General features: G+C 38.4%; 1 protein-coding gene across 4 annotated transcripts in view; it reads left to right on the plus strand.

The window, feature by feature from the left end:
• fam184b (family with sequence similarity 184 member B) overlaps positions 1-14,942 on the plus strand; it is a 50,250-nt gene extending 35,308 nt beyond the window's left edge. For 3 of the 4 annotated variants that reach the window (XM_053479897.1, XM_053479898.1, XM_053479899.1), the window contains exons 12-19: positions 787-1,003; positions 1,651-1,781; positions 1,921-2,087; positions 2,772-2,921; positions 3,096-3,198; positions 4,258-4,359; positions 8,948-9,174; positions 11,530-14,942. In XM_053479897.1, the coding sequence (XP_053335872.1) occupies positions 787-1,003; positions 1,651-1,781; positions 1,921-2,087; positions 2,772-2,921; positions 3,096-3,198; positions 4,258-4,359; positions 8,948-9,174; positions 11,530-11,620 (1,188 nt within the window). In that variant the 3' untranslated portion in view covers positions 11,621-14,942. Of the gene's footprint in view, positions 1-786; positions 1,004-1,650; positions 1,782-1,920; positions 2,088-2,771; positions 2,922-3,095; positions 3,199-4,257; positions 4,360-8,947; positions 9,175-11,529 lie in introns of those variants that run through there. The other variant, XM_053479900.1, reaches the window with a different exon arrangement.
• Positions 14,943-15,014: the final 72 nt, after the last annotated feature.

The raw sequence follows: 15,014 nt of genomic DNA on the forward strand, positions 1-15,014 counted from the left end.
TTAAAATGTATTTGTACAGCACTTTTAACAACGGTCAAGCAGCTTTACACAATCAAAAGAAGATTATGAAAATGTGTATAAAATGTGTGTATAAATCAAAACAATCAGATTGTCCCCGATGAGCAAGCTGAGGATAACGGTGGCAAGAAAAATCTCCTTGAGATGGCAATAGAAAGAAACGTTTAGATAAACCCGACTCAACAGGGAAGCCATCCTCATTTGTGTGCAGGGATTTGATCTGCAGTTATACTGCCTTAGGCAGCTGGAAGTTCAATATAACAGTTTATGTCTTTAAGTTATATGGAGTCCAGATTAAGGCAGGAGTCCTTTTACCTAAGGCAAATCTATTTACAAAAATGTCTCAAACATTAATTGGAGAGTGACAGTGAGTAAGTGTAATTCCCACCCACCAGCTGGCTGTGAGTATGACTGAGTATACAATAACAATACAATTATTTTGCACCTTTCAGATTATTCATAGTGTATACATAACTTTTTTTTTTACTCCTGATAAGAAGAGTAATGTACAACTGTACAATAGTTACAGTATAGACTCACTGATTATAGCCATAGTTTGACCAGAGTAACCATATACATTTTTTCACTATTTGGTTTTTATTACATAGGCAGAGTCTACATCAAAGATATCAGAATATAAAATCTAACTGGCATAAAATTCATATGGGATGCATTTTGCTACAGTAGCTCTGTTAAATAAAATCTTGAGTCGACTTAAGCTGACACAAGTATTATCGAGCAGTTATGCTTTATAATTTCGTTCTATAGGTTGTACAGGAGGAAGATGAGGATGAGGAAGCAGGTTTGAACAATGAATTAACAGATGTGAGGAGAGAGAAGCATGGACGACATCAGCAAGACCAGGAGTTGTTGCGGCTAGAGAGACTCAACCATCAGCATGCCTTACAGGCCTTAGAGAAACATGCAAGTGAGGAACTGCAGGCGGAAAGACAACACCTTCACACCCAGTACAAATTACAGTTGGGTAAGCACGACAAGATAGTTACTATCATTATCTAGTTTCAAAGATTCTCTTTATTTTTAGAATTTGAATTTTCTAGACTTACACTAAAAGTGTATGGATGTTAACATAGTATTGTTGCAAAGTAAACAGAATGACTGCATGTGTGACATTTTAAGCTTATGTATTTACAAATTTTCCTTAAGTAATGAATTTTATTTACACATTCTTTGAGTTTCCTTCCACTTTTCTATCCCTATGGCGATATAGTTAGATGGTCAGTTAAGGATTCTCCTAAAGCTCCTCCTAAACTGGGCCTCTACTATTTCAACTTTTACCTCCAAGGCTTCCAAATTTGTCAAGATCCTCACCCAGTCACAAAACTTAAGCACTCCATCTTTTTTCACTTTTGTAGACAATTAAGATTTAGTTATGGTATCAATCATTTTGTGACCTTGACTGTCTCCTGTCTTCCAAGGGCTGACCATATATAACAGAAATGATTTTGCACTAGGAATCTAATTTTCATTTTTTTTCTCCTGAAGGGTATCAATAATTTGAGAGCTGACATTGCATACCATGTCCAACTTTCTATCTATCTATCTATCTATCTATCTATCTATCTATCTATCTATCTATCTATCGATCTATCGATCTATCTATCTCTGTAGAAAAACAGAAAGCAGAGTTAACACAACAGCACACTGAATGGGTCAGACAGGTCACACAGAGGCATATGCAGCAGATTGAAGACCTGCAGAATGAACTCCAGATACATACAGAGATGATGGCTTTACAACAGGTATATCTGCTAATCCTAGCATTACTACAGCTGAGTACAAAAACCCATCCTTCTTGTACGTGCCAGGATACACTAAATATCCACAGACATAACACAACTGCAACTGAACATAAAGGAATAATTTCCCTCTCTCTGTAAGGACCTGAAGCAGCAGAACAAACTACAGTCACTTGAGAGGCAACTGGATGAAAGGACCAGTGAGGTGCAAGAACTGAGAAGAGAGAATGATGAACTGAAAGAGCGAGTCCATGAACTCAACACGAAGAGAGAAACCAGCATGAACCACAAACAAAAGAGCAGCAGAAGGTCAGATTAAGGTTAAAAATTCAAGCTTAGGGCCTTTGAGTGGCGCAGTGGCAAAGTGCTCGCCCTATCATCCAGAGATCGTGAGTTCGATTCCCGGGTGATGCTGTAACCTCTCGCAGCCATCTGATTGGCCGAGCTCTCTCAGAGGGGAGGGATGAGAGGTACTTCGCGCTCCCACGTTAATCACGGCTCTACAGCCAATCAGGGGCGTCTGTAAGCTCACGCAAGCGGAAGGAGCGGATGGCACTGTCCTTCGAGTATGTTACGCCGCTCCCAACGGTGCGTGCGTGAGCGAGCAGTTTGAAAAGATGCGGTCAGCAGGCGTCACATGGTTCGGAGGAAACACCCGACTGAGTGGTAGTAGCCTTAATGTGGGAGCCGAATGAGTGACGGGGACGAATTGGACATGACTAAATTAGGGAGAAAATTTGAAAAAAAAATCCAAAAAAATTATATAAAATAAAGAAATTCAGGCTTGGTTTTTTTTGCAATACTAATTGACATTGTCTAGGGCTCAGCTTTCACTCTGAGAGTGTTTGGGTATTCCTGTGTCACGGTAGAAAGCTTAGAAACTTTCCAGATAGATCTGAAATGATGTGCATGAATGTAAACCTTTTCATTACTTTAAAGCTTTTAAATCTATGTGGGTTGTTAATTTGTTCATTTGTTTTTTGTTTTTTGCAGGTCATCCAGTTCCTGGAAAGACAAAGGAGTTGAGGATGGATCAAAGGATGATGAGAAGGACGGGATTGATGAAACACAAAATGAAGAGACAAAAAATGAAGAGAGAACAGAAATAAAGAACATATCTGATTTCAACTCTGCCCAAACACAGTTACATGCCCGAACTGTTGCCTGCGAAACAGAGAACGCATTACTCTTATTACATTTTACGATCATGCAAATTTCCACATATTTTCACAAACACATGTTGCTATAGCATGCACACAATCAAGGCTATATAAGGTCATTAAAAATAACTGTTTGTGTGTGTTTGTATAAATGTAGGCTGAAAGAGGAGAAAAGTAGAAGAGGAGTTGAGGATCTTCACATCATTTCTAAACTCCAAGACAAGCTCACTGAACGAGACCAACTCATCAAGAGATTGCTGGTTGGTTAAGATACTGTGGTGATTTAAAAATTGTGATCTCTTTATGGATGATTTTCTGTTTTTGCATAAATGTAACCTAACATTAACTGAACTTCACACAAGTCTTCATATTCAAAGAGAACCAAATTTAGATATATAAAGAGTATGCTCGGCCCTAAGGAAGTTGCTTTAACAAATCTGTGTGTGGCAATTGGATGCAAACCTCTAGGATTTCTAGCTGATTCAAAGGTTAAATAAGAGTCAGGTGTTTCCAGTCAGTGGGATGACAGTCAGATGGGGAGAGGTACCTGTCAAAGTCTGATCTTTACATCACATATCTCAATGTGAGTTAAGGCTTTAACATACTGTAGGATGTTTTTGAGGATCTCACAAAAACAGTAATACTCTTCAGGCTAGAAAAGGTTACAAATCCATCACTTGACAGTTTAGATTTTTGTTTTCCACCAAAGATCACTCGAAGAGCAAGCCATGTAATTATCAGAGAAGTCACAAAGGAACGCAGGATAACTGCTAAGCAACTAAAGGGCTGTGTCACATTAACATCTGGGGAGAAAGCCACTGCCCTCTAAAAAGAACATTGCTGCACTTCTACACTTTGCTAGAGAACGATTTAGGCTTAAATTATGTTTGGAGAAAGAAAAAATGCTGCAGTCCAGCATAATAACCCTATCCAATCATTGAAATATGGTGGTGATAGTTCCATGGTTAGATAACATTAATGGAACTATGAATTCTGAGTTATACCAGTAAATTTTAAAGGAAAATATCACAACTTCTGTGAATAAATGTACTGTTTTGGAGAATGCAGCTCATATAAGGGACACCCACTAACACTATTAGGAGTTAAAGCTTTTTTGCAATAGGCTAAAATTCCTTCCAGCTGATGTGCAGGAACGGATCGGTTACCAGAAATGTTGAGTTACAGTTATTGCTCCACAATAAATAAACTTTCAGTCACCTCTGTACAGTACCAAGATGCTGCTTAAATGTGGCTTATTTGTGTACAATGATGATGTGCATACAGAAACTAGGTTTACATTTTGTTTATTTGTCCACCAGGAAGATCTTCATCAGCTATCACAATATCCTCTAAGCAATGATGGGACAGTCAAAGCCTACCACCTCAGAACACAGTCAGGAAGTCTCACGCCTACCATGAAGGTTAGCCTCACTTACACATAGTTTGGAGAGATTTTGATATCTGGATCTGCCAAATAATGGTATATCCCACAATTACCGATAGTGTGGTTAAGAGTGCAGTCTTTCTCCACATTACAGCATGTTTGGTCCATCACTAGTCATTGATATTTATAAGAAGAATCAGATTGATTATTCAATTCAGAGAGGACAAATGCAGACTCCTTAGACTGTTTTAAATGTTGAACAGTTATACTTCAATTTATTCTGGCCATCAGATCAATGCATTGATTAAATGTCAATAATAAACCAATCACCATACAGTTTATTAAACATCCAACCAGACAGAAGAATACCAAGGACCACTGTTACACTACAGCCAGCAAAGCATATGCCTATGCCATGCCATCCCCTAGACTCCCCTCTCTCAGTAAGACAAAGGAGTTTATAGTGGACTTTAGTACAAAGCAGAAGAGGAACTACCAGACCCCCATCATCAACAGGAGCCCAGTAGAGAGAGTGGACAGCTTCAGATATCTCGGTGTCCACATCACGCAGGACCCGTCATGGTCCTGTCACATCAACACCGTGGTGAAAAAGGCCCGTCAGCCTCTCTTCCACCTCAGACGCTTGAGAGACTTCAGACCGCCCTCCAGGGTGCTTAGAAACTTTTACTCCTGCACCATAGAGAGCATCCTGAGGGTAACATCACAACCTGGTTTGGAAACAGCACCATGCAGGACAGACGAGCTCTACAGAGGGTGGTGCGATCAGCCAAGCGCATCATCCGCACCGAGCTCCCTGATCTGCACTTAATCTAGAGCAAGCGGTGCTGGACCAAGGCCAGGAAGATCAGGGCCGTGCAGAGACGTTTAAAGGGGCGGGTGCTCAAAGTTAAAAAAGATAGAACAGGCTGAATAACAACAACTCACATTCATGATGAATCTAATATGGAATTGCATCAAACTGTTTACTCTTTCTCCTGGCTTGCCCTTTCCTCTACATTCCTTTCATCTCCTCATCTGAACTATTATCCTCCACTTGCTGGTTATTTAAGAACAATGCACAATTTAATATCGCATTTATCTATTATTTAATTATTTACACTTAACAACTTTTGCACCTAGTCCATGATAAAGTAATGATAAAAAATGTTATAGAACCAAAACATCGCAACTGTTTTTATTATTGTTTTTATCCTTGAATACCTCTACAATGCAACGACTGGTACATGTGTTAATGTTACCTGTGCCCTTTGTAATCCAGCTGGTGAGGGATCCACTGCCTTTAGCAGCCTCACACAGCTCCTTTTGTAGCCGTTTCTTTCTCCTCTCCTTTCGAGGCATGTGTGGAATTTTTGCTGTATTATCAGTAATCATTTTAAAAAATCTACACACATATAACACACAAACATGCACATGCGGTGCTTATTAAATGTTTAAACTGTAGAGATACAGTAATTTTACTGCTGTAAAATCAGCATTTTATCTAATTCGAAATACAAACCTAATATCATCTGTTACTTAATTTATTTTCTTTAAAAACAGTGTTTTTTTATATCATAAATATAATAATCCATAATTATGTGGATGTCCATATTAGAACCTTTTTTTGTGAAATAAAAGCCAGAAAAGAAGGAAAAAAGTCCTGTAACTTACTTTAAAACAAAACATGTTTCCTACTGTAAAACGGTGGACAGAGCAAGGACAGGTAATGTTTGTCCCGCTGTTGCACAAACAGCACGCTTATTTAATTCAATTCATTTGTTGTTATAGACTATAGTGTGCGCTGTACATCCTACTTACTGTTTTGTTGCAGTTTCTTGCAGTCTCCTCCAGCTCCGCACCACCCAGCCTGCAGAAAATGTGCGTGCACTTCGCGAGCTCGTACCCGGCTCGTACCCGGCTCGTAATGAGCGCGCTCTGCCCTCAAGGGCGAGCATTGGTTAATGGCAGTCATGTGACTGATGCAAGCCAAATCCTTTTATTTAGCAAAATTGAAATTAATAGTTACATTTTATTGTTGAGGGGCAAAGACAGGGCTCCATACGCACATACACATTAAACAACAACAAAAAACAACAAAGAAAATGGCACTTGAGGCATCCTGGAGGAAAGGGGCGGGTGCTCAAGCACCCTCCTCCTACCAACTAAAATTCTAGTTAAAATTGTCACAATAAATAGGAATTTTCCTTATTGTCTCTGGTTTACAAGGTTAAATCCTTTCATAGCTATTCTAAACAGCAAAATTGGACATGCTACTTGGGTGGGAGGGAGGCCATTATCCACTTCCTGTCAGTCATTGTGACACTGACCGATCATTGGCATCTGTGAGCTTATATATGTAGAAGAGGATGAGGAGTGCCTTAAATGGGTTATGCTGGTGTACCATAAGAACTATTTTAAAAAATATGTGGTAGGTGGCTTTGCGAGTCTTGTATTGGGGACCAGTATTTGATCAAAATAGGAAGACCACACAGTTCATATTTTTAAATTTCCTTTGTTTAAAGTCCTTAGAATAATATATACTGTATTATATTATACATGTATACTACTGCTCAAAAGTTTGGGATTTTCCAAAAAAAAAAAAAAAATTTTCATGCAATTCACAAACAATTCTATCCATTTTACAAGTTAGACGGAATTCTGACTGTAATTCTGTCCGGATCTAAACCCTATTGCTGTTGTGGGAGAAGCTTGAATGTATGGTATGAAGGAAGACTCCATCAACCCAATCCATCAAGGACGCATAGAGTGAAGTCTCATCAGATTATCTTAAAAAATTGACAGCTTAAATGTCTGTTGTTTGTCTTTTTCGGCTCCTTTCATTAAGGGGTCGCTACGGTGAACCATTTGATCCACACACTATATTTTCCTGCCAAGCTATAATTGTTGCAAAAGGTGTTTTTTTTATGTCAAAGTTTTAAAGACAAAGACATTTATTTTTTCCATTAAAATCATGATTTCTACCTGACAATGTCAGCATGTTCTTTTACTATACTGTATACTATATTTTCTATTTAGACTAATTTCATGTTTGTTTCCTTGGAATAGTGTTGAGCGGTAGTGTGTGTGTATATATTTTCATACATTATTAGTAATATCAAAGATATATAAATTTTTTTACTTATTTTATTCAAATTCAGAAGAAAAAGGAAAAACACTCATGTAAATATCAATATCCCTAACTTATTGTGAGTTGTGTATATACAATTCGGGATATTGTTATTTACATGAGTGCTTTTCCTTTTTTGCTCTGAATTTGAATTCTGCCAGGTTACATGGGGGTGGGGTACGATCATCCAGTCTCTGCTTCAACTGGTCCCAGAAGTGCTCTATGGGGTTCAGGTCAGGGGACATTGATGGCCATACCATATGAGACACTCCAACTTCCTGAAGTCGAGCTGTGACAATTCTGCCACGATGTGGTGGAGCATTATCATCCATAAACAGAAAGTTGGGGGTGTGCTGGTGGAATTGGGGGATGATGATGGGTTCTGTGATGTCTCTGAGATAAGAACGTGCAGTGACTGAGCCATTTACAATAACCAAATCTGTTTTGCGCTGACTGGTAATGCCTGCCCAGACTGTTGCACCTCCTCCACCAAAGCAAACCCTGGGGACCATGTTGACCTCAGCGTATCGCTCACCTCGCCTTCTTCAGCAACGCTGACGACAATAATTTCTGTGCACAGGACGGTAGACCCCTGCTGCACTGTCCAGGTCACACAGTCTTGTGCTCACTGCAAACGTTCACGGCGGTGTCTTGGCGTCAGTGGAGTCACCTGCAACGGTCGTCTGGCATTCAAGCCAAAGCGGTGGAGTCAGTTGCGAATGGTTTGTCTGAAAAACCCTAGTACCCCTTTGCGTCTCATAAACGGGCCTGCAGCTGTGTGGCAGTTACATAACGATGTCTGAGGGCATAGGTCCTTAGGTACTGGTCATCGTTGCGGTCTGTCACTCGTGGGGCTCCACTCCTGGGTCTGTCATGAACTCTGCTAGTAGTTCTGTGTCTTGATGCAAGTCTGCTGATGACACTTTGAGACACACCAAGTTCACGAGCAACATCTGACTGCCTGCCACCGCCCCGAAGGCGTGCCATGGCCAGGTGGCGCTGCTCGATCGTTATGTGACGTCGTGTGTTCGTGACTGTTTGAAGGATGAACTTGGAATGACTTACTGACAATACCAGCTTTTTATACCCACAGGAATGTTGAAATTGATGCCACATTATAAAAGGTTGTCTTTTGGGATTGGCCCCAATATAAGGCACACCTGTACACAATGAGACCATTACATGGAAAACACAAAATAAGGTGTGTCTATCACCCCAATACAATTGCCTCCCTATCGCAAAAATGTCTGAAGTGAAACAAACACCGTATGTATGACATCCACTAAGTCTCTCACAATATCCCTAATTTATTGTGAGTAGTGTATATCCTGTATATATACTGTGTGTATATGTATGCATATACCCCGTAGCTGAAAATTGATTAAGCAACTAATGCCTGTTCAAGAATTAATTTTAAATATGAGTCTGTGCTAATTAATGTGAATTAGTGGAAAAGTGGTCAGCCAAGCAGAGCAAATGTACTTTGTCATATTTTCAGAAAAAGATCCGAGAAGATATGCAACCAGGAGGGACCAGTATACCAAGCCACAGTTCAGTAGAAGGGGCATCACCCAAGTCATCACAGTTGTCAAGTCGGACAGTCCTCCCATCACAGACACAAACTCCAATTTCCTTTCATTCAGAGGTCAAGACTTCTGTTCGACATACTCTTACTCCCACTCATGACTTCCTGCACAAGTTGCAACTCAACAGCCAGCACACCAGGTAATCACAATCTTATGCACATGAGTACATAAAAACAACAAAAACATCATTGTTTTTAAAGCTTATATAAGACAGTAAATATAAGACAGTAATTTCTGGACTTTGTTTCATTTCTTTTTATTCATATAAGTTTGATATGGCATTTGAAACTGTTGATGTGGATTTTACAAACTGTAGATGTCTTTAAACCTGTCACAGAATGGTGTGAAAACAAAGAACATGGTGTGAGTGGATGGTCTGAAGTGAGATCAGAGGTGAATGACCAGACTGCTCTGAGCTGACAGGAACACTATTGCATTTTTCTTTTTGCACTATTCTGTGTAGCCCTAGAGACATCAAATGTGAGTGGAACTCCCATCAAATCAGCAGTGTCTGAAAAATACAACAACATTAAACCAACCTCTCTGGCACCAGTATCTATGCCACAATAATCTGTATATATACAGTAAGACCACAGAAAACTGAATTGTTCTGGATGTCAGAAGAATTATGTCCATATTAAAGAAAAACCCTTAAAAAACAGTTGGCCAGATCAAGAACACCCTCCATGAGGTAGGCATACGGACACCTACAGTCAAGAGATGGCTTCACTAAAATGCAAATACCCAAGGTTTACACAAATTTAATCCACTGGTACGTCTCAAAAAGAGGAAGACCAGTTCAAGCACAGCCTACACAGTTCTGAATGAACATCCTGTGGATGGATGAGATCAACTTGTACTGGTACGAAAGTTAGAGAGGAGTATAAGAAAATGAAGGAACTGCTCATGATATTATATGTACCACCACATTTTTAGACATAGACGTGATGTCGGCCAATATGACCCCTGACCACTGACAAAAACAGCAAAAGAATTCTCAAGTGTATAGGGCTAGATGGTTCAAAACGTATTGAAAGATGCTTTATGTTGCAGATGGGCAATAACAGCTAAAGGTAACTTTAAATGCAATTCAAGACTTAGAGCTTAAAGACTTTAAAGCAACGAAGTGGAATGTTTCACAGTGGCCAAGTCAGCTCCACAACTTAAATTGGTTTGAGCAACTGAATACAAAAAGCCCCAACAACCTGGAAGACCTGATGAAAGTACACCAAATGGAAACCAAATGGTGCTGGAAGTTTGAAGCACACTAATGAGCTGAAACAGATTTAACCCTGCAAGGAACCAGCCCATATTTCCATCAACACTAATCCACTTATGCTCCATTAAAGGCACCCCAGGTTGCTGAATACCTGTTATTGTTCTTCCTGTATATTTTAAGTGCCAAAAACAGAAACCCCCAGCAGTCATAAAGACCACCCATTTCATACACATGAAACTCTAAAAGCTTGGACCATTAGCACTCTACAGTCTGTACACCAGTTTCTCCAGGATTTTAATACTGTCCTTCCTGTTCAATAGGGAAATCAATGGATGTGCATGTACCTACAGAAAAGGCAAATGCTGGCAATCCTAGACAGCAGGGCATATTTTTCAGGTGATGGAGGCTCCAAGCAGAAATGGATCATCAGTATGGATCAAGAAGACAGGCGGCAGGATCACTGGTATCTCAGAAGTAACATCTGTAGATTGACAGAAAAAGAGAGAGAGAGAGAGACAGAGAGAGAGCACATATTTTTGTACATACTCTTGTCTTGAATGATTTAAGATTGTACAGTAGATTGTGTGCAGAATGCAAGCAGTGACTTCAAGACTAGCTATCAAGGTATAACTGGCACCAGAAGGTAACACAGACAAGAGCATCTTGGGACATAAAGCGGCCAGCTATTCCACCATCAACAAACAATCAATATTCAATATTTGTGGGTGTTTTTATCTATGGTACAAAAAAAGAGCCTGCACCTTTTAATTTAACCAGGCATGGCTCATCATGATAAAAAGATTGCCGAGGTAGTGCAGCATAAAATAAGTGTACAGTGCCTTTTACATTATAGAGTGCTTTATTAGTCTTCAGTAGAATCTTAGAACCATTTCAACATTTTATTAGACATAAATTGTTGTGCATAAGAGGTGATGTAGTCAAAACTCTAGGCTCTGCATTCTGACTAACTAAAGCTTGTTTATGTACACTCTGGGATTATCCAAGCAGAAAGGTGATGATTAGCTGTACCTGCCTGAGTAAAACAAACATCTGCAGGTTTCTTTTGCACCCAACTAGTGACCAACATTATGAAGTAAACCCTGCATCAAAACCAATCAACCCCACAATGAAAGCAGTATAACATACTGCCCTTACTTGAACCGTATTCAATCTTATTCAATCTAACAGAAGTTTATTTTTACAACAGCACATATTGTATGTATTTATGGTTATAAACAATCGTGTTGTTAGAAAATGTATTTACCTGTGTTTTAGGGCTCCATCTGAAAAGAGGGTGATTGAAGCTGTACCTGATGGCCAAGACCCCAAGAGGCAAGAGTGGTTCACCAAATACTTCTCTTTCTGAGCACACTTGTTCCATATTTTCCTGAAATTGTTGACTGGTCAGCATACTTTGAATGCACAAAGAATCTACAAAGTTTCTAAACGAATTCACCCTGATTTGTGCTTTTGCGCCAAAGGTGACCTCATGCTGGTACTGTATTGCCGCATACGGTATGTCGTGGTTTATTGCATAGCCTGATGTGACCTCCCCAGAAATGTAAATACACATTGTGGTGGCACAGACCACAACAACTTTGATCAATCTGGTAGCGGCATTCTTTGCTTCTACATCAGGTTCTACTGACAGGAACTCTCTTTACCTATTTGCCCAACATATTTCATACAAGCACATAAAGACTTGGAAAACTGGTGCCTTTGTTAAGTTCTGTTTATGAGGGCATTTGATTTATGGCTCCATCTAAAAAGAGGGTGATTGAAGCCCTAACTGATGGCCAATACCGAGAGAGGCAAGAGTAGTTTATCAAATACTTCTCTTTCTGAGCACATTTATATTATGATTTTGTGAAATAGTTGATTGGTCAACGTACTTTGAATAGACACACAAAGGTTCAGAAAGACTAAACCCTGATTTGTTCTTCTGCATCAAGTCTATGCTTTAGGTTGCCTCACATAGGTACTGCGTACTGTAACTGCATACTGTACTCCATAGCCTCCAGCATCGCCAGATGTGCACCTCCCAGAAATGTAAATATAGTCGTGGTGGTGCAGGCCACAACGGATGTGATCCGCCTGGTAGCATCAACATTTCTGGTTTTTAATTCACTCTTTATTGACAGGAACACTTATCAAACATATTTCACACAAACACATACAGACTGGAAAATAATTATGGAAAAATCAGTGCCTTTGTTATGCTGTGTGGAAGTGTATGAGGGCACAACAACAAATTATGACGATAGTTTAATCCATGTAATTTCCTTTCTTTCTGTTTAATTATAAACATAAATTAGAAAGTTGGTCAATTATCAGGTTTCATCTTAACATTTGTCAACCCTCCTCCTTTCTTGTTTGGGCTTTATGACCAGCAACAGCTGAGTGATTTTATATGGGCGTAGCGTTAAGTTCCTTAGCCGAAGTTGCCATTCCAGTGGCAATCAAGTGGTGGCCCAGGGCTCAAACCTATGACCATCTGATCAGCACCCCAGAGCCTCAACCTCTTAAGCCACCACTGCCTTTGTAAATATACAATATTGTTTGACGATATTAAATCTCAAGCATACCCCAAAATTATTAAATTGGCACAGGAGGAATTGGTCTGTCGGGAGGTGACTGGTGTACACCATTCAAAATTTCTTAAAAAATTAAAGTTGCTTGTGTGTTGGAGCTTGCAGACACTCGTTTTCATGCTGTTACGGGTAAATGTCATAAACCTGCACCCCTAAAATCTGTCTGTTGCAGATTAACCTGCTATCAGTAAAAGCTTCTGCTTTATAGAGATCCTAAGGTTACATGTTTGGTTCACAGCATCCTGAAAAAAATTTAATATTAAAATAAAACCCAACATTTGACCCATTTTCTAATTTCTTATTGAGCATGAGATCGAAAGAACAAAAACAACTTAATTTTTTTTTTCTTTTGGATTTCTAGATAAGAAATGCCATCTTTAAACTTTCCAATATTTGATTATTAATTAATTAAAAGACTAAAGGATATACTGATTTATAAATTATATTTTTCTTTCATTTTTTTCACCTATCTTTACAAACTTATGCCGACACATATTGAGATCATGACTGTGAAGAAACAGAGGGAAGTAAAAACATAAAACCTCATAAATCCAAATAAAACATAGCAGTATGTATGTATTTATAGGCACAATTGTATTTTTTCCTGATAAGATGATTTATATACAAATAATGCAACATTGTACAGTATCTTGATATGCAGAGTGGGATTTATTGTTCAGTGTGCGCTGCATGACTTAAGAATATGACTTAAGGACTATTAATGTGTAATCAAAATGAAAAGATAACCTTGGTTAAAATCCTTTGCAAATTATTACCCATATTGGAATACTGAGTGCTTGACCAAAATTTGTCATATCAGTAACTGTTGAGTGAATTGTTTAAAAACACAGGTATACACAGGTATATTAAACCCCACTGTCCAGGCATTAATGGTCAAATCAGATCAAGCATTTGTTAACATAACAATTGTAAAATATATTGCAAAAACAGTAACTTAAGAACATAAATCAGACAATAAATTAGCATAAATGCTGATAAATGGCTGAACATAAAGACCTAAAATGACAGAGGGGAAAGGATTAACTGGAAGGAGGACAAGAAAAATTAACACACAATTATAATTGTCAATACTATATATACAGTATGTCAAATTAAAAGAAATAAGATTATCTAGTAAAATAAGATAATGAACCATGATAAGTTATTCCATTTTAACAGAGTAATTGCTCCTTGCTTATAAGATTATTATTAACAAATTTCCAAAGATTTTGACTATTCCATGGACATGAATAGTCATAACAGAAGCATGATGTTTTATTGCGTTAACCAGCTCTTTTATTATCGTAAATCTGCCAATAATCAGCTATGCCTCTATCCTAGCAATGGGAGCACCAGACTCGCATCAAAAACCCAATACTATAGTTTATACTGTTACTAAAGTACTTGCAAGTAATTACTCATGTTACTTTATATTTGAAGCACATCATGGTCCTGGCTTTTTAATGCCTCATTTATGGTTTGCTTGGCTGTGGTGATTGAGTAGTTAAAGCTTTATGAGTTCAGATCCCAGCTACCACTTAATTTGCCAATTAACTTAAATTGCTGTTACACTTGGCTGTTACAATTGGCATTAATTTGCCAATTAACTTAAATTGCTGTTACATACATGTTACATATATGCTGTTACAAATATACATATGAATAAATGCATATATATCAATAAATATTTAGCCAAATATCTGAATGCAATCTGAATATTGTTTTCCTGAAGGACTATATATAAATATAAGGTATTTTTAATGAAAGAGGAAACTAACAAACCCACAACAGCAGGATTTGGAAAATGCACATTTGCAGTTATTTGCATTATCCTATTCAACCTCCTCAAAATTCAGTCCATTTTTTTATTTTTTAAAAATGTACAAAAAAAAATTACGTATGGCTGTAAAAATGACCAAAGGTAACGAACCAGTAATACTATGTAACAGAGGTATATTGTATAAAAGTTGTTGCTTGTCTTTGTTGTCCAATGCTCTAATTAAAAATGTAAATGTCATGGGAGTGGATAATCTGTGGAGATCTGTGGCCAAACCTGCTGACTATTGAATGCTAATAAATTTACATGTGAAATCAAAATTGGCAATGTTTTATTATTCGCAAGCACAGGTGGGCAATCTTTTGGGATCCCAGGTTTGATCCGGAAGCCAG

This window comes from Clarias gariepinus, chromosome 20 (assembly GCF_024256425.1).
Source record: "Clarias gariepinus isolate MV-2021 ecotype Netherlands chromosome 20, CGAR_prim_01v2, whole genome shotgun sequence".
NCBI classification, from domain to species: domain Eukaryota; kingdom Metazoa; phylum Chordata; class Actinopteri; order Siluriformes; family Clariidae; genus Clarias; species Clarias gariepinus.